This window comes from Neopelma chrysocephalum, unplaced genomic scaffold (assembly GCF_003984885.1).
Source record: "Neopelma chrysocephalum unplaced genomic scaffold, ASM398488v2 Primary Assembly neopelma1_65, whole genome shotgun sequence".
NCBI lineage: Eukaryota > Metazoa > Chordata > Aves > Passeriformes > Pipridae > Neopelma > Neopelma chrysocephalum.
The window spans coordinates 1,479,328-1,504,134 of record NW_020897722.1 but is presented as its reverse complement, the minus strand read 5'-3'; the positions used below and the strand labels follow the sequence as shown (position 1 = coordinate 1,504,134).

General features: G+C 39.6%; 1 protein-coding gene across 6 annotated transcripts in view; it reads right to left on the bottom strand.

The window, feature by feature from the left end:
- KIAA0556 (KIAA0556 ortholog) overlaps positions 1-24,807 on the bottom strand; it is a 56,964-nt gene that overhangs the window by 14,009 nt on the left and 18,148 nt on the right. For 5 of the 6 annotated variants that reach the window (XM_027683664.1, XM_027683663.1, XM_027683666.1 and 2 more), the window contains 7 exons: positions 21,528-21,668; positions 15,798-16,695; positions 10,696-11,430; positions 9,879-10,087; positions 6,140-6,203; positions 4,044-4,221; positions 1,747-1,912 (listed from right to left, as the gene is read on the bottom strand). In XM_027683664.1, coding sequence (XP_027539465.1) covers positions 1,747-1,912; positions 4,044-4,221; positions 6,140-6,203; positions 9,879-10,087; positions 10,696-11,430; positions 15,798-16,695; positions 21,528-21,668 — 2,391 coding nt within the window. The remainder of the gene's footprint in view (positions 1-1,746; positions 1,913-4,043; positions 4,222-6,139; positions 6,204-9,878; positions 10,088-10,695; positions 11,431-15,797; positions 16,696-21,527; positions 21,669-24,807) is intronic. The other variant, XM_027683667.1, reaches the window with a different exon arrangement.

The following is a 24,807-nucleotide window of genomic DNA, read 5'->3' as shown; positions in this document are numbered from 1 at the left end:
GCAGCTGCCTAGAATATCATCATATCTCATGCCCAGGGACTCTTTCTTAGAAGGAACAGCAATACTTCAAGAGACAGATGTCATGATGCCCCAGGTTTACAGCCTAAGGCCTCTTTACTGTGACCCAGCCAATATCTTGCATTTTCAGTTTTCCAAATCATTTATTTTATCCTTTTACAGGACTGCATTTATTTTATCCTTTTAAATTGCACCCACTTTAGATTGTACTCCTTTTAATTGTACCCACTAACTGTTATGGGACTGTTATAGGCTTGCAGGTGGACACCTGTATCACACTCACTTCTTTTTCCTACCTAGCCAAGCAAATTGCTGAAAATATACCTTTCTTCCTTTTTCTTCTTGGTTTGGCCTCCAAGGACCAAATTCCACGTTAGATTTTAGAGATATAGTAAGCACTGCTCAGCAACAACATCAGTGTGTTCTCAACATTATTCTCACCCTAAATCCAAAACACAGATCCCGGGAACAAAATTAACTCTATCCCAGCTGAAATCAGGACACAAATGTCATCAAACCCCCTAATTTATACAGGGGGTATATTGAGATGGGAAGCTCAAAATGCTCCAGAACCCTCCCATGTGTCAAACATGCTGGGTTAATGCAACGTGGCACAAAATGAGGTGCCATATGTTGAAATCTCCAGATCAATTGTGCTTTAATTGAAAGATCTTATGCTCTGGCCTTCTGGGAGTCTTTAGCACCAAGAGCCCCCATGCTGATAGTAAAAGATGCCAGGCAGTGCTCACATTAAAGCAACTCCTGGAAGGTAAATTTACACAAAGACACAGTTGTGTAACTTTGCCACTATCTTGCCCAATCCTATGAATGTTCCAGGCCTCCAATTTCAGTTGTAGATTTTTTTTCCAGACCTTTGCTGATCCTTTTTTTCCTGTCTCTCAGTTTAACACATATCAATGTTTTTCTTCTTATCTATTGATTGAATTTGGACATCAAGAATGCAACAGTTCTGTGTGAAAGGAGAGGTCTGGAAACAAATGGATTCATAAACTTTCTGTGCAGCAAACAGCAGCTACCGTTTTATTATCATTTCAAGTGCAAATACAGCAGGGAAATGAGGGACAGCCAAACTCAGATTGCCAACAAGATGTAAAATTATCTCCAAAAGGTGCCAATTGCCAGTCAATTCCAATAATTCAGTATGAACAAAGCAAATATAAACCAAACAAATCTGGAAGAAGAAGAGAGGAGGTATGTCATACATTTTTAGCTAAACTATTTTACCAAACTGTTTAAAGATATCAGCTTTCCCAGTTAAGGGTTCAAGTGACTCTTCTTGCTTCTTGGAAAAGGCAGTATTGAATGGCCTTCTGAAACTTAACCAAAAAGAATTTCTATGGGAAAAGTTTCCCTCTTATATCATTCCCTGTATTCCAGGAAACACAGGATCGTATGGTAGGTCTAAATATTAGCTATTGAGAGGATACCTCTTGAGAATCATATATCTTGAAAATAATATGTGGTATTGTATGTGTCTCTTAGAAAAATCAGCTTTGAAGATTTCTTTAAAGTATCTCTGGCTTTTTTTTCAATGTGTGCTGTTTGTGGAGACAGGAATGCATTATACCTGCCACAAAATTCAGACTCAGACAATCTAGAGAGATTTATGGTGTTCCATTAAGGCAGCTATATTCATTCATCATAGTACCAATTTTCCAATGCACTGCTGTATATTTTTGCTGGCAGTGCTCCTTTTCTTTTACTTACCCCTCTGTAGGTATCCTCTGGAGATTTATTATAGTTCCAAAAGCGAAGCCCTGCGATACTTTCAATTTTATCAAAATGGATTGTGAGCAGATGATCTTCTCCAAAAGAGAAAGGAATGAGCCACATATGGTCATCCTCTACTGTGATATTAGTCCCATCTATTAACCTACAAACAGAAAAATCCATTAGCTGCAGGAAGGGAAAAGCTGGCTTCTCTCATGGAAAGCAGTGACTTTACTAGATGTTCAATTCATTCTAGATGCCACTTTCAGCTTCCAGGGCTTCTTGTGCCCGTGTGCATGAATTAAAAAGCACAGTAACCATCAAAAATAGCAAGCAATTATTGAATGAAAGACAGTGGGGGGAGAAAAGCCAGTATTTTCTTTAGCTGGGTCTGTTTGACCAGCAAAATCCATAGGTTTTCCCTGTGTGAACAGAGGTGGGCAGAGGAAAGCTCAACTGTCTTTGTACCAAAGTGGCTGAAGGCAAAACTCTAAGGCCCAGCCACAATGTAATTTATTAATATAGTTCCATGCCTACACTAGTCTGTCTGGCACTCTGCAGTGTGTTACTATGCCAACACAACTCTACTGAATCCAACAAGGAACTGGATGGCAGCTGGATAACCCTGAGGAGAGCCAGAGTTTGCTCATGTCCTTCTTCAAGCTCACAGTCAGCCACATCCCTACTTTTTTTAGAAAGCTTCCTACCAGCAGGACAATGTCTTTTCATAACAGCACAGACTTCAGGCTGGCTAGATAAAGTTAAATCTGCTATTTCCCCATTTTGGAATCCTGACTTTATATTCTCCTACTGCAAACTACGGCACACAAAGATGGAGTAACGAATATGAATTAATTGTCCACTGTAATTACTTTGGTACACTGCCCAAAAAAGTAAGTATATACTTAATATTTATTTAAAAGTTTAATGGAAGAATGAGTGCCAGACTTGGCAGTTCCTTAAAGAAAAAGATTTGAATAATGACTCTTTCACAGAAGAGCCGATTAGGGAGTCCATGAGAGAAGACATAATTCTTGACTTGAAGAGCACACAGGACTTATTCCAAATGCCACAGCTGAAGAGCACTGTAGTGTGCTCAAATTCAACATGCTTCCAGAAATACCAGAAGCCAAAAAAGCCTCTATTTCTTGTGCCCAAAGAAGTTCTTAAGCAAAACAATCCAGTATGTAAAAGAAAGATTTAAAAATGTATCTCACTTACTAAGAAAGACATCAGAAAGAGGGAGGACTTGCAAACTCAAAGGCAGCCTGGCTCAGTAGCAGGATAAACAAATTTATTAAAAGACATATTTCAACAAAATTAATGATCAAAAAAACCCTAAATTGATAGGATTGTAAACTCTGGAAGGTTAAATGCGTGTGCACAGGCCAAAAAACAGGAGGAAAGCTGGCAAGGAAAAGGCACCATAAATAAAATTCCTAAAATACATCAGGGAAAATTTCTTAGATCTTGGTGCCTGCAGATGAGATTTTCACACAAATAGGCAGAAGAAACAAGTAATTATATACAAGTAAGTTTGATATCTGCATTAGTCAGATTAGCAGAAATAACAGAGTTAGTGCACACGTAAATAAATACAAAATTCTAAGGAGGACTCTACAGAGACTTTGAAAAGTCCGAATTCATAAACCCAGTCACAGACCATAAACATGCCAGAGCAGAGGACTGCAACTGAAAATACCCTTTAAAATGGAGATATGACTCAGAAACAACAGGATGCAGCTTCAATAACAACCAAATGCCAAGTCCTCTCCAGATCTACAGCTTGTGATTTCTATACTGCTGCCATTTAGGAAGTACAAGTTAATTTGAGGAAATACACTTGTCAATGAATAAAAATTCATTAAAATTACGAAAAAAAAAGCTGCAAAAATTGCCAAAAGAATGGCATCTATTTGTGCAATTCCCAAATACATCCTCACTCTTTGCTAAGTTGAAAATTTTCCTTGAAGTTATCCAGAAATCCTGCATAAATATCAGTGAATATGCACAGACAGATGCTTCAGAACACCCACATTTCTTCCTGGAAAGTCCTTGGCAGAAATACCAACCAGGCCTGTTACCATCTCCTAACTCAAACACCAACTTTTGGAAACATCTCATTCATGTTTCTACAACAAGCTGTTCCTGGGCAGCTTGTGAATTCCAAGAATGAGCAGTGATGGGATGAAAATCATATTTGCATTACCATGTGTTAGCATAATAGAAGCTTATATAATTCTGTCACTTTATCAAATCTGATGTAAAATGCATCCAAGTCTTTCCTTACTTACTTTTCCAACGTTCTGGAATCTCCTGTGTACTCTGGAAGATCATTTAAGTCTTGGGGTGAAGCAGAAATCTGTTCTGTGCTGATTTTTAGTGCTTGACCATTCTTTCCTATCACCTCAAGTCCTGTCAGTCCGAGGTAGTGAGAGTCTCCCCAGGTCATGGTAAAATTCAGTTGCAGGCCTATATAAAAGAATATACATATAATTTATCTAGTTTGAAGTAAGGAACCAATACAAACATGCATGCAAGTCCCAATGGTTAGCAGCATGTATATTTTGTAGAGATTAAATCACTTTATATGGGGGATTTGGATATTTCCTGGCCTGTATTAGTCCCTGTAGTGGGCTGCCAACACCTCGTTCACTTTTAACCACACAGCTCCTGATCAAGCACATTACCAAGTGTCTCATTACTGTGATTGCAGACTGACAGTAACTCAGTGACACATTTAAGCAGTTACATGACAGATTTTGTGATTATGCAGACACAGAAGAAGACAGATTAGTCTGAAGTCTATCCATCATCTTTCACCAGCTAAATGACTATATATGTTCATATAAATCCAGCCTCTCATAATCCCATAAATTGTTGGAGAACACCAACTCAGAGTTAAAGCAAAACACAAATTTGCTTTGCTGATGTTTTTAAGTTACTACCTTAACATCAAGAACTGGACACTTGGAAGTAGTTTAATGGGACAGCATCAGTGAAAAGCAGCAATATTAATATTATTAATTAATGATTAGCCTGCATCTCTGGAAAATAAATAGGAAAGAAAAACTGAACAAACAAAAGGTTGTATATGTATCTTCAGATCCACCTGCTTTAAGCCTTACTGAAAAAAAAAACAGAAATAGCATATACAGATACAACAAGTAATATTTCAGTCTGATCAGGTTCCACAAATAAATCCATCACTGTAAATTAAAGATATCTTTCATTTCACACACTACAGAAACCCACAACTAATCAGGTTGGATAGTGTCTAAAGAAGCACCAGTAGTCATGGTGCCCTGAAAAGACACACAAGCATTAAACCTATTAAGCCATCCAGCCCAAATACCTTTAAATAGCTATAGCAAGTCTTGATATACACATAAATTCCCCTGGGTGTAAGATCTCATTAGCATTTGCAAGGACACAAAGAAATAAATAGTTCTGTTAGCTGACAAATTTGGCTACATTGATATTAGATGCTATTCCCAAGACCATTGCTAAGACTAAACTTGCTCAGGGTTCAAGCATGTTTTTTTTACTTGCTTTTACAAGCAAGTTTTTTTTACTACATCTCAGGAAAAATCAGAGTATATTTTCCTATGGAAAAGCCAAGGAGGAGCAGCCATTCACACAGGGTTTAGTGTTCACTTCACCATGGCAATGCCTTCAGAGAATCTGAGGAGGAATGCAGGGGGAAAAGGACCTCTGGAGGTGTCTAATCCACCTCCAAGCTCAGGGTTTGTCCTTTAGATCAGGTCTCCAAGGAGCTTATCCCATGGAAGCTTGCACATCTCCAAGGCTGGCAGATTTCAGACCCTCTCTCAATCCCTATTTCTGTGTCTGATTGTCCCCAGGGTGAAAAAGATTTCCTAACACCCCATTGGAAATTCTTGTCAAAGGACCAGGAGCTGATCCTGAAGCTTCTGGGCCATCCAGAAGCTCCCAGGACAACAATTTAAAGGCCCACAGAGAGTTGGGTTTGTACAGGATAAAGGAAACAGGTACTTTAAGCATGGATATAACATTCTGATCCAGCTCTACTGTGGGGTTTCTACTGTCAATCCAATCTGAAAAATTCCATCAGTCTACAGAAATACACAGGATTGGGAGAGAATTACTGGGTAAGGGCCACAGCTATTAAAAGTCCCATTCAGGGACTGGGCAAATGGCTAATGTTATTTTTCTGAGATTAAAAGCCAACTGTTACAATATAATGTTGTAAATGCCACAGTAAACAAAGCTTCTGCCTTAAATATTCAATTACTCTTCTTTATTCTAGACCTGACATCTGTCACAAAGTTCTGTTCAGCTCTGACAAATCAGGTCCTCCTTGATAACATGTTTGGGGGAGGGTGGTTAAGGAAGAAGTGTAAGAACTTACATTTTCCAGTAAATATTCCTGTCTCCTTAGGGGTACATTCAGAGAAAGAGTCTGGCTGTAGAACCTAAAAAGAAAGTCAACAGGTGCAATATTATGGTTATACATTACAGGTATTGTTTATAGAGTTTTTATGTCTGTTCCTTTGGTTTTTACTACATCCAGCCTTTTATACATCCATCTCCCCTTTGCCTCCCCACACTGGCTGTCCTGCTAATAATGGAAAACGCCCCAAAATGTAAAAAATCATATGGATCCTTAGAAAAATAAGACTATTAGGGTGAGGTCTTTTGGTTAGTTCATATAGAAATGTTGAATGGGAGACTGTACTGTGAAATACCTATTCTCAAAGAGGCTGAAATTCTTAAGTCATTCTTATTTACCTGCAGATTGCCATTAGCAAATGATAATATGCTGTATTTGCAATATGTTGCAAATGCATTGTAGAGACAAGAAGTCTGGAAGGAAGTCAAGACCAGAGAGTGCCACCACAATTCCTTCTCAAGAACTAAGAGGCAGAACAAACAAGCAAACTTGCCCAAAAGCTTGTGCTTGTTCTCTGACAACACTAATGAAAAAGAGCCTGTGCTATTCAGAATAGCAAACCAGAGAGGGAATAAACAGATGGCAAAACTTGCTGATCATACTGGGGCAATCAGGGTAGTAAAGACAAAGAAAAATGGCAGTGGGTTGCAGATAAAGTTCATTTCATTGAGTTGAGTGTGATAAAATGGCTGATTCTGTTCACTGTGGGTAAATGTAAAAATGCTACACTGGAGGAAAACAATCCTAACTTTACATATACCAGTATTGGGCTCCAAAATTAATAAAGCAGATTAGAATGACATCTTGGCATTTTTATGAGTAGCTCTATAAAAACATCAGCTCAATCCTCATTAGTAGTCAAAAAGCCAAACAGGAAATTAGAAGTCCAGACTTCTCTATAGTTTAATTTATCATTAGAAGTAAACTTCCTGTCATCCAGAATACATCAAATGGACCTACATTGTGCCTAAAAATAAATAAAAGACTTGTCATCACTGTTCTCCTACTGTTCCATCAGATCTCTGCAGTACAACCACTGACATCCTGGATGTCAGATGTCTCTTCCCAGACTGCAATATCCTTCATGTGGCAGCAAATGTCCCTGTGGTAATTAAGGTAATTCAGGTGAAACGGGACAAGACTTGTGCACTGAAATAAATACCCACACACAGGGAACCTACAGAAGGTGGAAAACCCTTCCTACTGGGGGCTTTTCATGCAAAACAGTGACTCTGTCTTTGATATCTGATGCCTCTTCCTTAGAACAACTTTAAAAGACCAGCCTGGGAATTAAAATTTGTAACTTTATTGAAAATCAAAACCCATGGGCATAATAAAGTTACTGGGTTTATAGATTGCAAAATAATGCCCTCCCTTGTAGCCCATAAACCATCTGTGCCAGCCACATTATCACCTCTTTTCTCCCTTTCTTGTCTACTCAGATCCCTTATTCCACTGGTGCCTGCTATATTTTCTTTCAGACATGCTCTAATTTTCTGCTATTCCAACTACTTCTGCTTGTGAGCATTGTCCTACCTGTGTTCTTAGATTCTTATGGCTAAAACAAAACAGCACCACAGCACAGGAGTTATTGGAAAAGCAATAAAAAGTAGGAAGTATTACCGTGGTCCTCCTCCTGACCATACTGTATAGCACCATCCTTGTGAGGAATAACTAAAGGTGAACTAACCATTCTGGAAAAAAAGATTTAGAAGACTGTAACACAGGGGCATAAATCTCTTGAGTGGCTCGAAGAAGAGGATGGGGAATAATTGTTTAGCTTCTTCTAACACAAAAACTAGAGGACATTAAAGGAACCTAAAGACAAACAGAAAGAGGTTCTTTGCTGGGAAACTTGCCACAGAGCACTGTAAATTGTAAAAGTGCACATGGGTTCAGAAAGCTAGGGGATGAATTAATGCAACAAAAATCTGCAGCAGGATACTAAACACAAAGGTTAAGTGAAGAAGTCCTTGTGAGACACACTTCTAAGGGCTGGATGAGTGTTTTAGAGAAACACCACTGCATTTCCATGCTATTCTTACATTCTCCCTAAGCACCCACAGAGCTGAATCAAGTGCACTTGGTACAGGTCTGATCTGCTGGAAAAGTCAACATGTTAAAGGTTCCTGAACTCATGGGACAGACAGATGACCATGGATAACACCGACATGAAAGTAAGACACTTCTGTAAGAGCTTTTGAAAAGTTTTGTAGGCAGTGCAGTAAAACACCATTTCACCTACTGAACAGGGAATGATCAACAGCAGAGACTGTTCAAACCCAATACTGGTCTGACAACGTTGTGCTGGGGAAGACAAATTGCCCAGCAGATCTGTATCATTCTGGTAGCATAAGCATCCCTCCACAAAAATCAGCAAATATACAGTGACAGGGAGATCAATGGCTCAGTCACAACAGCATTTGTTATTCCACTGCTGATGCAGCACATTTCAGAGTTAGAACAGGGGGATGAAGGGCACCACAGCAAAATGAAAGGCAGAGACTCTGAGTAAGGACCAGACAGTCCAGGCCCAGGCTTTTGCCATGGAAGAGGTCCTGATGAATGCTCACAATAAACAAGTGATCAAGAAAAGAAAGGTGAACTTCAATTTGTGTTCATGAAATCCTGCACTGCAAAAGGCGTCTGAACAGTTTAAGACATCACAAGCAAAGATGGGACCAAAATTACTGAAGAAGTCCAAGGGTTAGAGACACTGACTCATGATTCTAACAGTGACATCAAATTCCAATGTCATTGTATTTCCCTTTGTCTTATAGGCCAAAGAAAAAGAGGACAAGACAGAATGGGAAGGCTTGAAAACCACACAAGGCTCGTTAGGAACCACATATCCCTGGGAGCAGCTCAGCTAAACCAGCTGGAATTTGGATCTCCTCACAGACCCACAAGTGTGCCCCCTAGAAAAAGAGAACCTCACTGATGCAACAGTAGGTGCTCAAGAAGATTCTGAGAAGGTAGAATACTTAAGGAAATCAGGTCAAAGTCTGTCCCACATCATCATGAGGAGAAAATCTTGCAGGACCTTTGCTCAGACATTGAGTTGGAATAGTATAAGGCAAGACTCCAGTGCTTGAAAATACATCTTTCCTTCAAGGAGTAAAATACCAACTGCATGGAAAAGAGGTATTTTTTGTTGCAAAATGCAGACAAATCTGTGGAGATGCTAACCAAAAAAATACAGAGAGGGAAAATAAGGGGAGGGTGGACAGGAAGAGATCCTTTTTGTTTAAGATACTTAATTTGTGGAGGAAGAAACCAGTTAGAGTATATTCTGTGCAAAAAATACAGAAAAATCTTTGGTTTGGAGTGACAAGGACGACAGCTACTCATTATATGAATAACTGTATGTATCACTGCCAGTGCATAAACCTTCAGGAGTACCTAAATCAAAAAGAACTCCCTGTAATTTCTGCCCAAGTAAGTAAAGAAAAAAAAATCTAGTATAGCTTTCCTTGTAGGCTTATTAATGAGTTGGGGAAATCAAAATTTGGAGGACCTTTAGGGATTTAAAATATCACTTAATTATTGAGCTGGTTAAAAAAAATAATCTTCAAAATAGTCCTAACTGTATTAGTTCTTCTGCAGAGTTTTACCTCACCATGGAAATGTGTCTGTTACTTCCATGTCATGTTTCAGAAAGATATTTATGGAGAGTTCTGAACAGAGAAGGCCCTACCTGTTGATCTTCTGTTCTCAAACCTGCTTGTGTAAAAGGTCTTTCATCTCCCTCCCTGTCAGCAGTTGTTGGCCTCTTTAGCTCTTCCTCATATCTCAAGGAGCTGGCATTTCCCATTTCTCCATCATATGTCTCATCATAGCAGTATATAGCTTCAAGAATATCATCATCAGTAGTGAACAATATAGTGTCCCCAAAGTGCTCTGGAGCTGAAGGCAACACACAGAATTAAATGGATAAATAATACAAAAGAATATATAGAGTGATAAAAATTATTTTTGGTCCTTCTTCACATTTAATTGGCAAAAATTCGTTTAAAAATAATTTCTGGTAAATTGATACTGATTGCTATATTGATTTATTAATTTCTGGTAAGTTGATAGTGATACTGCTAAAATCAGTATTTCATTCTCAAACTTACACTGCACAGCAGAAAAAACTAGAGAATTCAGTCAAATTTTGAATACATAGGAAAGACAATGGAGAAAAAAGCTTCTTCATCACCTTTTCCAAAAGATATTACATGTGAAAAAAAAGTAAAAAGCTGAAACTTTTAAATTTCTCGTGACCATCTGATATTATTGAAATACAGCCGTGATGCCAAGACGTGGTTAAGAATGGAGATTAGCTCTGTGTGCTGCTAAAATCCACAGTATCAGTGAAGAATGCATTAGTGGGCTTTGCATTATGTTTTTAAATTCAATACTAGACAAAGTGCCAGCTCGCTTTGAAGTGGAAAGCGATAACAAACAAGTGAAATGCATTTGTTTGCATTGTACTGCTGTTCCCACAAAGAAAATAAGAAATGATAGAATACCTCCAGACAATGTTCCTGAGGCCTTGGCAATTTCTCCTTTAAAGATGCATTGTTCATCTAACAGCATGATAATGTCTTTCACACCTCTGAAAGAGTGGATTCGAGATTTATTGTAATTCCAAATCCTAATCATAGCTACCTGACAGGGATTCACAAAGTCAATAAAGATAAAGTGAGGTTTTCCAGGGGTAAATGGTGCCAGCCAGAGATGCATATCATCCTGGGTCCGATTTACCCCATCAATTAGGTTGGTTATTATTCTGGGATCATTCCCATAAGCTGGTAAAATATTTATATCAGGTGGTTCAGCTGTTATTTTTGCAATCTGAACGGGATCTCCTTTAGAACTGAAAACTTCAATTCCATTCAGACCAACATAATGTCTGTCTCCCCACGTTGTTCGAATGTCTATCACTAAGTGCTGCCCATAAGGTAAAACAGGAATTTGAAAATCATTTCCATCATGTGCCTCCACAGTATTTTCTTCTTCTTGCCTCTTGGGTAGTGTTTGCAGTCCCTCTTTTCTCACTTGCTGATGTTCTCCGGAGCGGTTGAGTTTCTGTTGGTGGAGGAACTCATCAAAGATATCCCCTTGAAAATCCATGTTCGAGATCCGGCCGCGATGGGAATAATTAAATTTCACCAAGGAGTTCCAGGACTCCTGCAGAGTGTGTTCTTGTTCACTGCACCACTTCGCTCTGGAGGTTGCTACGTCCTTGATGGAAAAGTCTTCATCTGAAAACAACATTACAAAGGCATTTAATGCAGAAGCAGGACTGGGAACAAACCACTATGACAGGGACTTTGCAGAACGATGCTGGTCTTATTCGTGTCCCTTACTGTGAAATTCTCCTCCAGCAGCACTTTTATATTGCCTCCCTATTATGAAGGCTCCATGTCCCAGTTTCTCTTCCCCATTTAGACATAATGAAAACAATCACTTTTAACTATTATAAGAGCAGAGCACATGCCATGATCCCAACTGCAACTCTTAGGCTGCGAATTCTTGATTCAACCCTTAAAGAAATTGGGATTTTGCCCAGGGATACTTATTGTGTGGCTGTCACAACAGTTCAAATCATCTGTCTGCACTTCTGCAGATCTTTCACACAGCTGGAAATGGCTGAACTGGTTAATGTAAAGCATCACAGAGAAAAGCTGGTGCTTCCTCTCAAAATCAGCCACATGGATATAAAGAAAAGTGGTGAGAAAAGTAGGTTCAGCATAAGGAGGATGAGGTGAATGTTGCACTCTGTGCAGGTGATGCCCAAATATTTTTCTCACTTTTCAGCAAGTGTGAGATGTAGAAGGGGTATAATGACAAAGTATGTAACAGGAATGCAGTGAGGACAACAAATCAGAGGGACACAGAGGGAGCAAAAGAATGTTCTTGTGGCTGCACTGGGGAGCTGCTTAATTTCCATCTCAAAACAATTAAGAACAGATAACAACAAAGATTTTCAATAAACCAGTCACTTATGTATTTTCTTCAAATAAATGAAGAAAAGGAAGTGGAGTTCTAAACAATTACAGGCCCATGGGCCAGATTTTACTCCTGTACAATGTCCTTGGGTGGACACTAAAACAAATGGTTATCAAGAATAAATGCCAATTGCTGTAAAATGCAAAATAATGTTTTCCCAAAAGACTGCTCCCGACTGACTTTTAACTGTGTTTCTGGAAACATTGGAAGGAGGCAATGTTACTAATCTATCTATGGCAAATAATCATTTACAGTGGGGACACATGAGATAAAAATAAGAATTTCAAAGCAGATGGGAAACCACCTGGAAAAGGGTTGCCTCCCAGAATGAAAGCTCAGAGTCCAACCTGGCCCTTCCTCCCTACCCCACAAGGGAAATGCAGATATGAAGAAAAATTTCATATTTCAGAGAATATCAGTGATTTATAAGTCCCTTTCTTGCTCAAACCACTGTCAGTACAGACAGTCCAGAGGTGGGTGATCCCAAACAGAATATCCCAGAGCCTCACAATCTACCTGGAGAAGACACTGTATATATCTTTATCATTTCAAAATGTCAAAGCTTGAAAATTTCAGGATAGCAGAATAGTATGAGCAGAATAGGATGAGAAGAGTATTTGACATCCATTGACTTGGCTTGTTTGGGAGAGTTTTTCCCTTCTCTTGTTAACTTTTTTTTTAGACTTCAAGTACTTCAAACAGCCCAGAGATTACAATTCTAAAGCACTTCTGAGGCAGTTCAATGGGAGGTTAACAGGTTTGTTGGCTGCATTAAGGACTGACAACAGGAGAAGTGAAGCTCTGAAAGGGAAGCAGAGAGAGCCCAAAAGCAGAGCCCAGTGGCTGAAGCTATTTTTGAGGGGTTTTTTAGAATTGAAATGTATTATTTTATAATGACACCTCAAACTTCCAACTCCCCTGTGGCTTTAGGATGGGTGTCTTCAACCACCAAGTCCCCCATCCTGCTTCTGATGGCAACACACACCACACAATTCCTCTCAAAACTTTCCTAAACTACATTTTGGGCCAAGACTACCTTGAAGAAAACACCTTTCTTCTCCCTCTTTGTGTTAATCTCTTTTCTACTCCCTGCAGTTATAAATAGCAATCATATTTCCATGCTGCAATCACATGCTTCATTTCCCAAATCATCCTAAAAGCTCTCTTCTGTATCTGTTCCACTTTGTAATCAGCTTTCCTGAAAATGGATGATCAGAGCTGCAGTTTTCCAACTGACGTCTCACAAGTGGCTGTGCTGAGATATTAACATTCCCCTAACTCTCCCAAATGCCTGTGCTGATCCATCCTGGGAGTGCTCTGCTCCAATCACCCCACGTCACACCAGCCTTTCACACTCAATCTGCCATCAGCTACTCAACCATGATCCTTCCCTTCCTCGGTCATTTGCAATTGATGATTACTCAGCTTACAACTTCATTTTTGGTTATTAGTCCCCAAGTGAGCCTGCAAAGCGGTTCTGTGGAATTGCATTCCACTGCTTCAGTCCTCAAGCTCATCCTTCTGTGAGTTCTTCAATCTTCTTAACTCATAATAACCCAAATTATATGTTATTTGCTAATTTTATCAGCAGACTCCCATCATTTCCTTTGCACATTAAACCGGTTATCAAAGAAAAATTGATGTTTTTATAGCAACATTAACTCGAGCCAAGCATGTATGTGCTATTTCTAATTTCTGCTGTTCTTGTTATTCTTCATTTAGTGACCAAAGCTGTGCTGTGACACTGGCAGGAGGCTCTGCAGCCTTCCCTTTGTCACACACTTCCACTGGGAAGCTGCACTTCCCTCAGCCCTGTGCCAATTAAAATCCACCACTCTCAGGGAAACACTTAAAACCGTTTCCCTGTTGTCAAAGCTCACTCAGCTCCACTTTGAAGATGGTTTTACCCTGCACAGCACAGCAGAGAGAGAACAAAAGCTGCTGGATGGCTGCAATTTTCCCAGGGACAAAAACATATCGGGAGCTTTAAGCACCACACGAAATAACCTGCTCTGAGCAAAATTAGAGGACACTGTATAGATCCATGATAACCTTCATCTTATACCTTACATTAAAACTCCAACATTGTTTCCATTTTTAGAACTGAACAGAAATTCCCAAGGTGGGATTCATTTACAGTTTCCATAATTTTAAGGTTTTAATCTAACAAAGATAGTGTGAAATGTGTGAAACAGCAACAGGGCTGTGGTGAGTGGGTGGGTGAAGGGAAGATGGCAGTTATTCCAAATAATTCCCTATTTTTCTCTTCTTTGAGGTATAACTTCAGATGTACTGATGAAATTGCTGTTTTCTTCACAGAGGGTCAGAGAACAAAAATCCAGACATCCTAAGTTTAGAAAGAAGCATTTTCCTTGCCTTTGTCTGAAAAAATCATGCAGCACCTGCTGCAGAATTTGAACTGACATTCCTGCATTTAGTTACATTTCCTGTCCCTAATGACCATTACTTTAATGTAAACACTCAAATTCAATACCCAGCAAGCTACACTTTCATGCAAATTGTTCTGATGCTAAATCACAACCAAAATTTCCATTTGTAGTTTTGTACCATCTTATTCCAACTCCCTGGGTCCTGTTGTCCTTGTTCTGCCAGACTCTCTTCATTTGAGACAAGATATTGAATATGCTGGAGAATTACAGAATGCCAAAGAAGGGTATGAAGAGCCCAAAATCCCAAGAATCAGAGTGACATGGCTTGAAACTGAAAAGCTGAGACTAAAAATAAATCCTGGAAAGTTGGTTAAAAGAGAGACAAAGTAGAACCTGTGGGTAAGAAATTCTATTCTTCTGGTATTTACAGTTGTTAAACACAAAAATATTACTCCAGACCCAGAAGATTTCTTAGCCATGGATTGCCAGAGGTTGGGAGAGAGCAGGAACTTCAGAGGTTGCTCAGTTCTCATACTCTTCCCTGGGCTACTGCCAACACAACTACACAAATCTGGATCCTCCACCTCCAACAGGACCCAGGTGAACTCAAAAAGGTTTGGAGAAAGATGACAAGGATAATCAAAAACCATGGAGCAGATAACAGCTAAATTTACTAGAAAACTCTTCATAAATAAACAAGATGTCTGAGGGTGAGGTTTGTAAAGTCATGAGCAGTGAAAGTCATGAGCAGTTTTCCATTCACTCTGAATAAATATATTCAGAATATATTCTCACTGAGAAAGACACAAACCTACTACACAAATAAATTCTGTAAATTTACTCACTAACTTGAGGACACACCTTTCTTTATCTTTTTGCAGATTTTAATTGATATTAGCAAACATTTGCTGTCTACAGGAACTGTCAATTCTTGGAATATAATTTACTGAAATTTAGTCTTCCATCTGCTCCAAATAAATTAAAACCTGCTAAATCAGAATGTAAATTTTTTTCAGAAGAGTATTTCACATCAGGTCTGGGACAAGGAGAGAGACTCTGACTATTATCAGAGTACGAATGAGGAAAATACCACCAACAGCAAAACTAAAATCCCCCTGTCTACATCTCCAGGAATCTCAAGAGGTCCCTTCCACTTAAATGAGTTTGTGCTGCTGCAAAATGGAGAACATGTCAGCACCTGCACTGAGGTTGCTATTGTGACCTCTTACCTTTGAGGGCAGAATCCTCTTCTCCAAGATTTATAGTGTTTAATCCCAGCTTTTTACCACTTCTGACACTTCTCCTTCCACTCATAGGGTACTGTGAGCTGCAGCAATTCCTGTTAGAAAGCTGCTCCAAAATGTCCAAGCCCACATCACCATCCTTTCTGGTCAGCATCAGTGACCTCTCATCTCCACTTGCATTCCTACTACTGGGTCTTCCCAGTTCATTTCTCTGACATTTGACACCCTCGTTTGTCAGGTCTGAGAAGTTTTTCAAGATTCCATCTGACTGTGTTTGAAATCTCGAGCTTAAACTACGTTCTGTAGCAAGCCAGGAAGGCTTCTGCTTACTGGGAGTAACATGACTGTTCTCAGTGACTTGGGAAGATGACTGTAACCAAGGTGGAAGTGCACCTGTGGAATCAGACAATTTTCTCCCTGTTAACTTTTCCATTTGTTCGCTCAGAGAAAGTTCCTCATCAGACTGAACGTGCTCTGCAACTGCTGCCACTGCTGAATTCTCTTTGGCATCTTTTATACAAACTTGAGATGGGAATGCTTTGAGATCATCCTCTAACTCAGGTAAATTTTTCTTTGTAAAGCTGATTGAGTTCATTTTATGCTTAAGAAGATTTTCTTCTGGCAGAGATTTCCAGTTTAGTGAAGTACTGCTGGATTCTGAGCATTTAAAATGTAGGTCTGCTTTCTTGTCTGTGACTGCAGGTGCATTTACTTCTTTCCTTTCACTTGAGGGAGATGCAGAGGTATCTTGTTTGTGATCTGTAAGGTCAATTGTAGTGTTATGGTCAGCAAAGAGATCTCCAGAGGCTCTCTCTAATTCACCCTCAAACACAAGGTTCTCATCAACATATAACTTCACCTTCTTTGCTCCAACATCAAGGTCCTACAAAAATAAAAGTATGAAGATTTCAATTAAGCTTTCAAGCATTAGATATCACTGTTCTGGGACTCTGACACTTGAACATTTAATCAATAGACAGATGAAAACAATTAAACCCTGTGTCAGTTACATGCTTTTGACTACCTTTTAATCTAAAGTTTAAACAACTGTGGAATATTTAAAATTTTATTTAAAAGGACTGAAAGCCCTGCCAGACACTACTATGAACCATTTCGTCTGACAAGGCTTGATTATTTAGAAGAGCTTGAGGGAAGAAGCCTAGATTAAATATAATCATATTTGATCAGCATATAAATTTCAGAGGCACATTTTGTTTCAGCATCTGGAAGATTCACCACTTTCACAACATGTTCCACAGTGAACAACCACCCAGATCAAAGTCACTGGAGTTAAAAAGAGTTACAAAGAAATAACAGAGCTAGAAAGGACAGCAAAAAAAATCATCCAGTCCATCTTTTTCCACTGAAGAATGTAAAATAACCTATACCATGGAGAAGAAATCTGTTTTTAACAGTTTTCAGCTAATCTGCCTTGATAGCCTATCCCAACACTTAACTAGCCTTTTAAATAGAAGGCCTTTATCTCAGACACAATTCTGCCACTCACAACTTTATCTCTATGTTCTCCTTCTCTGTGGCACCCACCAATACCTGATTTTTTTCATTCCATTGAAGTTGGAACTAATGTTCTTTCTATTCTCTTCACCATTTCGATCTAACCCTTTCTCCTCCTTGACAAAAATACCATTATCTTCAAAGAAAATATAGAAGATGAGACAAAATCCATCTCCTTTCTGTTCTCTAACTTTCAGTAACATGTCCATCTCGTGGAGCCTTTAAAAGACTCTCTGTTCTTTCCTTCTTTTCATGAAAACTAAGAAGCTTTTCATGAAAGTAAGAAGTTTCAGTATCATCCCTCTTGTTCATCTCCTGGATGTCAGTTCTCCTTGAATACTGATGTAAATTTTCCTCTGCTTCCAGCCTAAACCAGTTACTCCTTCCCCTACAAATACAAATGCCTCTCTGGCTCTTCACTCCTGAAGACACTTGTTTAAGGCTTACAAGTCTTTATAGTGTCTATTGTGTTGTTTTCCAAATAATACCATGTATGAGGCAAAAAAATGTAATATAGACCTACCCACAGGAAAAGCAGAAGATGCAGGGATAACAAGAATGCTACAGCTGAGGGAGGGAAGCAGCTGTAGGTATGAGAGACACATTCCTGATAGGGAAAGATAACCTTCAGTAACTTCTCAAAGAACAGCTGTAAACCCAGTTTAATTGGCCATTATGGCCTGGCTGCCTGTGGAACTCCACGAGTATCATAAAGTGCTATAAGCCTGTACTGATGCATTTGGCCATAAAAAGTGATATTTTTTTCCCCTTGAATGAGGACACTGATAGATTGCTCTAACTGGGGATTAAAACACTTCAATAATTGTATTTATAAAAAACTACCTGTGTGGCTTTGCCTGAAATTATGATGGGGAAGAGAAAGACTATCAGGGTGCCCCAGTAATGTTATTTTTTAAATTTCTGTATGTCTGGACTGCCAATGTCCTCCTTAAATGCTGGAGATTTTGGATATTCACGGCTGAATTTGGGATAACTGCAACATTTCTACATAATATCCCAGCCTCTACTGCTGTTAGGAACACTCAGCTCTTAGTTCTGCATTTTTACCTGGAGACAGATAGAAACTGCATGGGACTACAGGAATACACATGTTCATTTGAAAAGCATTTGTCAATGTCATCTTTTTAAATTAAAATCAGCAACCTTAAGAGCAACTTGTTTTGAAATTAATCCCATTCCACTCACCAGTACCAGAGAAGGACAGAAACCATAACAAAAATGAGAGGGTGGAGGTTATTCTCCCTGAAAGAGGGACAGCCAAGCCCAGAAAAGGGCCAGTCACTGCAAAATTACTATTTCAGTCAGTGGGAAAAGACTTCCTGTTCTCTGATGCTTTGGAATGTCTGAGATAGGTATTATAGGAAGCAAAAGAGGTGTCTGAAGTGTATCCAGATGAACCAGGCAAAGCTACAGATATTTGTAGGACAATAGAGACAGACTGAACTGGGGCAGGCATTAGTAACAGCTGATAGCTCAGGAAAAACCATCCATTCAGGAAGAACCAGCAAAAGAGCTCATGAAAATCTTTTGCACCCAGATCCTAAAGCAGACTGAGCCTCAGGGAGGAAAAACATGAACAGATCTCAGAGACTCCAAGAACAAACATATGCAGGCACAAGACTAAGAACTGCTCTTTTTCATTCCCTCCCACCCCTCTTCTGAGCTTTCAGTTGCTTAGTGATCAGTTCTGGTGGGAAGGATTGACACCATGGTTTAGCTTCCCTGGTACCACTGCTCCGCTCTCCTGGAGCATGAGGAGGCTGGAAAAGTCCCTTCCACATGGGTAATTCCACCCTGTAAACAAATACCCAATGCTTCATCCAGGGCAGGGTTTTTTTCCTCCTGGAAGAGCGATTAAAATGGCACAGTGTCTCAGAACAAGCAAGGAGGTATGACCAGAAAGGAAAAAAAAGATAGATTTTTGGCAATAATTCTACAGTTTCTCTTGGTGTTCCTTCCCAGCTTGCACCTTCAGCCCTCAGAGTGCCTGCTGGGACAGTGCCTCCCAGTGAGACAACAAGGATGGAATTTCTGGCCATTTCAGGGATATTTGTGCACGAAGGACAAAGCATAAAACCAGAGGCGCTTTTCTGAGAATTACCCCCGGATAAAGGACTTGAAATTGCTTCTGCCTGACTTCTCACAGAAGTGGGAAAAAGAAGGAGCAATAGAAAAGAAGTCAAGAATGAGAAGAAAAAAGGTTTTCTATAGAACTAATTGTGCTGTAAGAAAGCTGCTGCAGCCTTACAGCCAATCAAGTGGTAACCCAGCACTGACAAATCTCCAACTCAAGAGAATGGACGTGAGCATATGCACAGGAGGAACACACACATAGACAACCACTTGAAGAAGAAAATGAACCAACTGGAGAGCAACTAAGATCTTAATGCATTAAAGTATTGATTCCATTCACAGATTTGTGAAGACACACCACAGACATTATACTGGATCTTACAAAGAAAGTTTTGACAGCAACGAGTAACGATGCAATTTCAGGACTGTAGCAAGTACTTATAAAATGTCTGACTATTGCAGACAACTTTGAAAAGAACTGGCTGCCCTTTCTTACACTTCTTCCCTTCTTGCAGACTAAAAATGACCTCCTTTTTCGCAGATCTCATCTGAAGTAAATAATGGCAAGATGAAGCATCCTCTGAGACCTTCCCTGTAATTCAGCGAATCGAGGAATCTATGGCAATGATGTCAGCGGACTTTTACAGCCTCCTCCAAACATATTTTTTCTCCTTCTAGACTCAAGTTCTAAAGCTCAAACATACATAAGTACTGGCCTGACTTAATTTTTTGCCTATTTTTGGAAGAAGTACTTGGGCACCTCTGGTTTCGGTGCTGTTTGAGGGGAAAAAAGGCAGTAAGAATGATTACAAAAATCCACACAGAAATCTGGCTCTGGACTTACACTAGCAGGAAGAAAATGGTTAGCTAATTATATTTTTGGGGTTTATACTTCTCAGACAAAACTTCCTCATGACAAATTACAGAACTAGGCAGAACTGCCTGCTATTCTTTCACCTTAAGGATAATGAGACATTTCTTTAATAAGTATAAACTGCTGCACTTCCACCAAAATCCATGGGATTACACTCCCAGTGGATTTCACAGATTGCCTCATAGTAGTTTATTAAAAAAGCAGTGCCTTGACACACAAACATCCATTTCTCTGTTCTTCCTGCATTATATTCAGGAGGTTTGGTAACAAATCCTACCATTACCTCCAAGAACAGCATCCCTTTCGCACACTCTAATGATGATGGAACATTCTGCAGACTGCAATTTTAGTGGAAAAAGCTATTAAAATTCCAGGAAAACAAATATAAATCATGTAATAGTAAATTTGTATAAGCTGCCCCTTCCATGGCCATTTCCATATGTATAAATTACCATATGTGCTTATATAAGAACATGGATGAGAGCAAAACCAGAGGGATAAACCCTCTTATTCATAATCCAGGACAGCAAATCCTCTTTGATCCAGTACCTGGGATTTCTTTCTTAACACTGCAGTGTACAAACAAGAATAATTTTCATGGTGACATTCAAACACAGAGACAAGAGACCATCTGCCATCTGCCATGATATGTCTCTCTTCTAACAATAGATTGTTTTATTATGAGCACACAGTAGTGGAGCTTTTAATTGTCCCTGGCCATGGCAGGGGGGCTGGAACTAGATGGTCTTTAAGGTCCTTCCAACCCAAACCAATTTGTGATTCTAATTAAAGCAACAAACTCAAACTTGAGCAACAGTCAGCCTATTTGCATTTATATATGAGAAAACACATATTTAAACACATAGTTAGATTGTGATAGAACAACTGAGAGTCCTGAATATTAAGATGCACTTACCTTGGAATCTTTATTTCTCACCACAGTAAAGGATTAAGTGACACAATATGCAAGCCTTTTATTAGGTCTTTAGAGATCTTTAATAGCTTTGAAAGAAAATGCTCATTGTGCCTATGAAAACATTATCACCACGTTGTTTCCACTCACAATTAAGACAGAAGCAAATTTCACAGCAGACAGGGACACCTCATAGCTCCTATTTTATCAGAGAAAATTGTATCTATTTTTATTTCATGCTTTTAGAAAGAAGAGCAAACTGAATTTCCCTAGGCAAGGCAGAGCAAAGGTACAGAGTAGTTGAGAAAAGACTACTTACACTGGGAGTTGTTGTGCTGTAATTCCAAATCTTGATCTTGGATATACCAAAGTCACATGACCGGGTGGGATTGCGGATAACAAAGTACAGTTGGATGGGCGGATGGAAAGGGCACATCCAGAGGCAGCTTTCCTTCCTGAGCTAAAAACATACACAAGCAGACTGTCACTAACTCTTCCTCCTCAAGCAGGGGTTTAATTTTAATTAACTCCCCACCCCACAGCAGAATACGCAGAGATTAGAAAATTCAATAAAATCTACTACGTAAGAGCAAAACCTCAACCTCATTTCCCAGCAGCAAATCCGACTCTCCTGCCTCTAAGGCAGCTCCCAAGAACCTGACAATGAGATAAAGGTCAGCTGCTCTCTGTCCCAGCGAGGCATCTGCACACTCACAAACCACAGACAGCCTGCCCTGCTTTGGAACTGCAGGGTCAGAGCAAGCCCAGTTTATTTTAATCAAATTAATCAGCTTTGCCTGTACTAGAGGGGATCACTGAGCACAATGGACACTGGACAATCATTCTATGATGTCTTCCTGTGCTTACACTTCTGGTTTGCTCTCTAAAGAGGGAAATCTTATAGAAATTTACTTTATTTCCTGCCTCTATTTTAATCAGGCTTTGCAGACAGCCAATCACTTACAGATCTATTCCTTGGAGCTATATAGAACTCTACACTTGATATTTTCAAAGATATCACAGAAACTCCCAACATGAATTTTACATACAACTGGCAATCAAGAGACTTAAAAGTACCAATTCTGAAAACTGTAAACAACTGCTACCTCTACATGTTCAGAAGAGGAGTAAAAGGATGTGTGGCACCTCAGAAAGAGGCAAGGAGGAAAGAGTTTCAGAATCAAAATGTTGAATATTAATATACTTGATGTCAAATGTTATCACAAAACAGAGATGAAGAAGGGCACAAAGTGAACACACATGCAGGTAACATTTCAGTGACCTGAGGAGATAAATTAGCCCCCTTCTGTTCTCAAGGATACACAGGACATACAGTGACACAGTAGGTACACAGTCAGTATTTTTCCACATCCTTTCACTCTGAAGTGAGTCTTTCAGATTTTCCTGAAGGGAGTAATCACAAAACTTTCCTCCTGAGTACTTCAGCTGTGTGCCTAATGATGGTGAGGACAGAGCTCTGCAGCCTGTCCACAGATATCCTGAATAGATCCACTTCTCACAGTGGTCATCTCCACATTCCAAACTCCCCCAGGTCACGATGCCTCTGACCCAGAAGCCTCTCAAAAAGCTTTGGGAAACTGTTGTTGTGTATAATGTCAGCTTGGGGCATAAAAAGCCATAAAAGTGCCAAACAGGTTTAATATTTTCTACTGAAGAACAGAAAGATGCCTCTTAACATCAAAGGAATGAAAGATAGCCCTCAAATCAGTGTGAACCCAACTCCAGGGTCAACTTCAAAGCTGCATCATGTTTTTGAAGCCATACTATGAACAAGAACAGTTAAAAAATAATTTCCCAACAGCATACAACATCTGATGAGCAATCCACCTGCAGACCTCTCCAGCCAGGACCTGATGCCCCAGAAATCAATAGGTTCTGGTGTGTACTGAGAGCCAGAGGTGCCTTCACAGGAGGACACCTGATTCAGCACCAAAATGGACTCTGGAAAGAATTCTCTATGCTTCTCACTAGTTTCTCTGTAAAGCTGCACATGACCCTCCAAACAACAGGAGGAACATCAGAGCCACGCCAGTATTGTGAGTGAGAGGCACAGAGATCTCTGGTTTATCAGTGGAAGTAACCACTTAGGACTGGGGTTACACAAACTCACAGGTGTTACAGTCCCCATCAGCATGTCAAAGACCTGACACCACAAACTGAAGGCACCTTGAAGAATCCATGCCAAAACTCTCCAAACTGTGGAGGACTCTCATGTTTTATCACCAAGAGTGACGGTGATGTCTTTGCCTTCACATGAGGTACTTGAGTCTGGGGTTACTGTCTCTGCAAATAGAACTGGAAAATCCAGCCCAAAAATTCTTTGAACCATCAGGGTGAACATGTTAAGGAGCTGGAATTTGAACTGGAACAAGGCAAAAAGGGAGAGTGGAAACCTCTAGTCTTAGATTTTGTGGGACACTGCTTTGTGTGGGCACTGAAGGTGCCCCTGATGGAGAGCAAAGGAAGACTCAAGCACTGTGAAGGGGAATGACAGGGGTCTAAGGGTTCACCATTGGGAAGAAATACCCTTGTTAGATATTTCTAGAATTACAGTAACCTGTCCTTGCTATTCTGAGGTTTAAAAGACCTATATATGTGTATAAGAATCAGAAAACCATTTCAATGCAATACCTAATCTATGTCTTATTAAGCATTATTGCAGAATCCCAGAATGGTTTGGGTTTGAAGGGATCTTAAAGCTCATCCCATTCCACCTCCTGCCATGGGCAGGGACACCTTCCACTATCCCAGGTTGCTCCAAGCCCCCTCCAACCTGGCCTGGAACACTTCCAGGGATGGGGCAGCCACAGCTTCTCTGGGCAACCTGTGCCAGGGCCTCCCCACCCTCACTCTATTTCTTCCTTATCTCTAATCTAAATCGAGTTAGGAGAGAGCACCTGATGTTCTGTCAGGCATTTTGTTCCTTTATAGTATATCACAAAGTACAAGGAAGGAGGCAATTCAAGTGCTCTTCTTAAAAGTCTGCAAGGGTAATAAATAAACTAATAAAATAAAATCCCTGATCTTCAGTAAGACGATCTATTGTCTATTCTCAAAGACAAATGTACACAAAATGATCAAAGATGGAAGTGTTTTAAGCATGGTAAAAGGAGTTTTCCACATAATAAGTTTTCATGTCAAGTTTTCATTCTGTTGAAAATATTAGTTGCTTGGAGATTGATTAATTTATTGGGTTTTCTAATGCACCCAAAAGCTTTTCTGAAATGTGCACAAACTGGAAATGCTGTCTGACTTCTGAAGGAACCTGAAGCTCAGGTATCACATGCCCAAATCCTAAAACTGTATTCCCTGTCCAGATTGCATCTTGGATGCAATACCCTTCCAGCCTCAAGAGAAGAGATTACAGTGTCACAAATCAAAGGAATATATTAATCAATGAAATGTAAAACCTCATTACTTAAGAATAATGGGATATATAAATATATGAGTAATGCTGAGAATAACAGGTTTATAATGGCTTAATGAAGGTATTACTACATAATTTATAATTAGCTGGAGAGTCTGAGAGTCACTACTACTACTACTGAGTGTCAGATACACAGCCTGTAAAGGAGAAT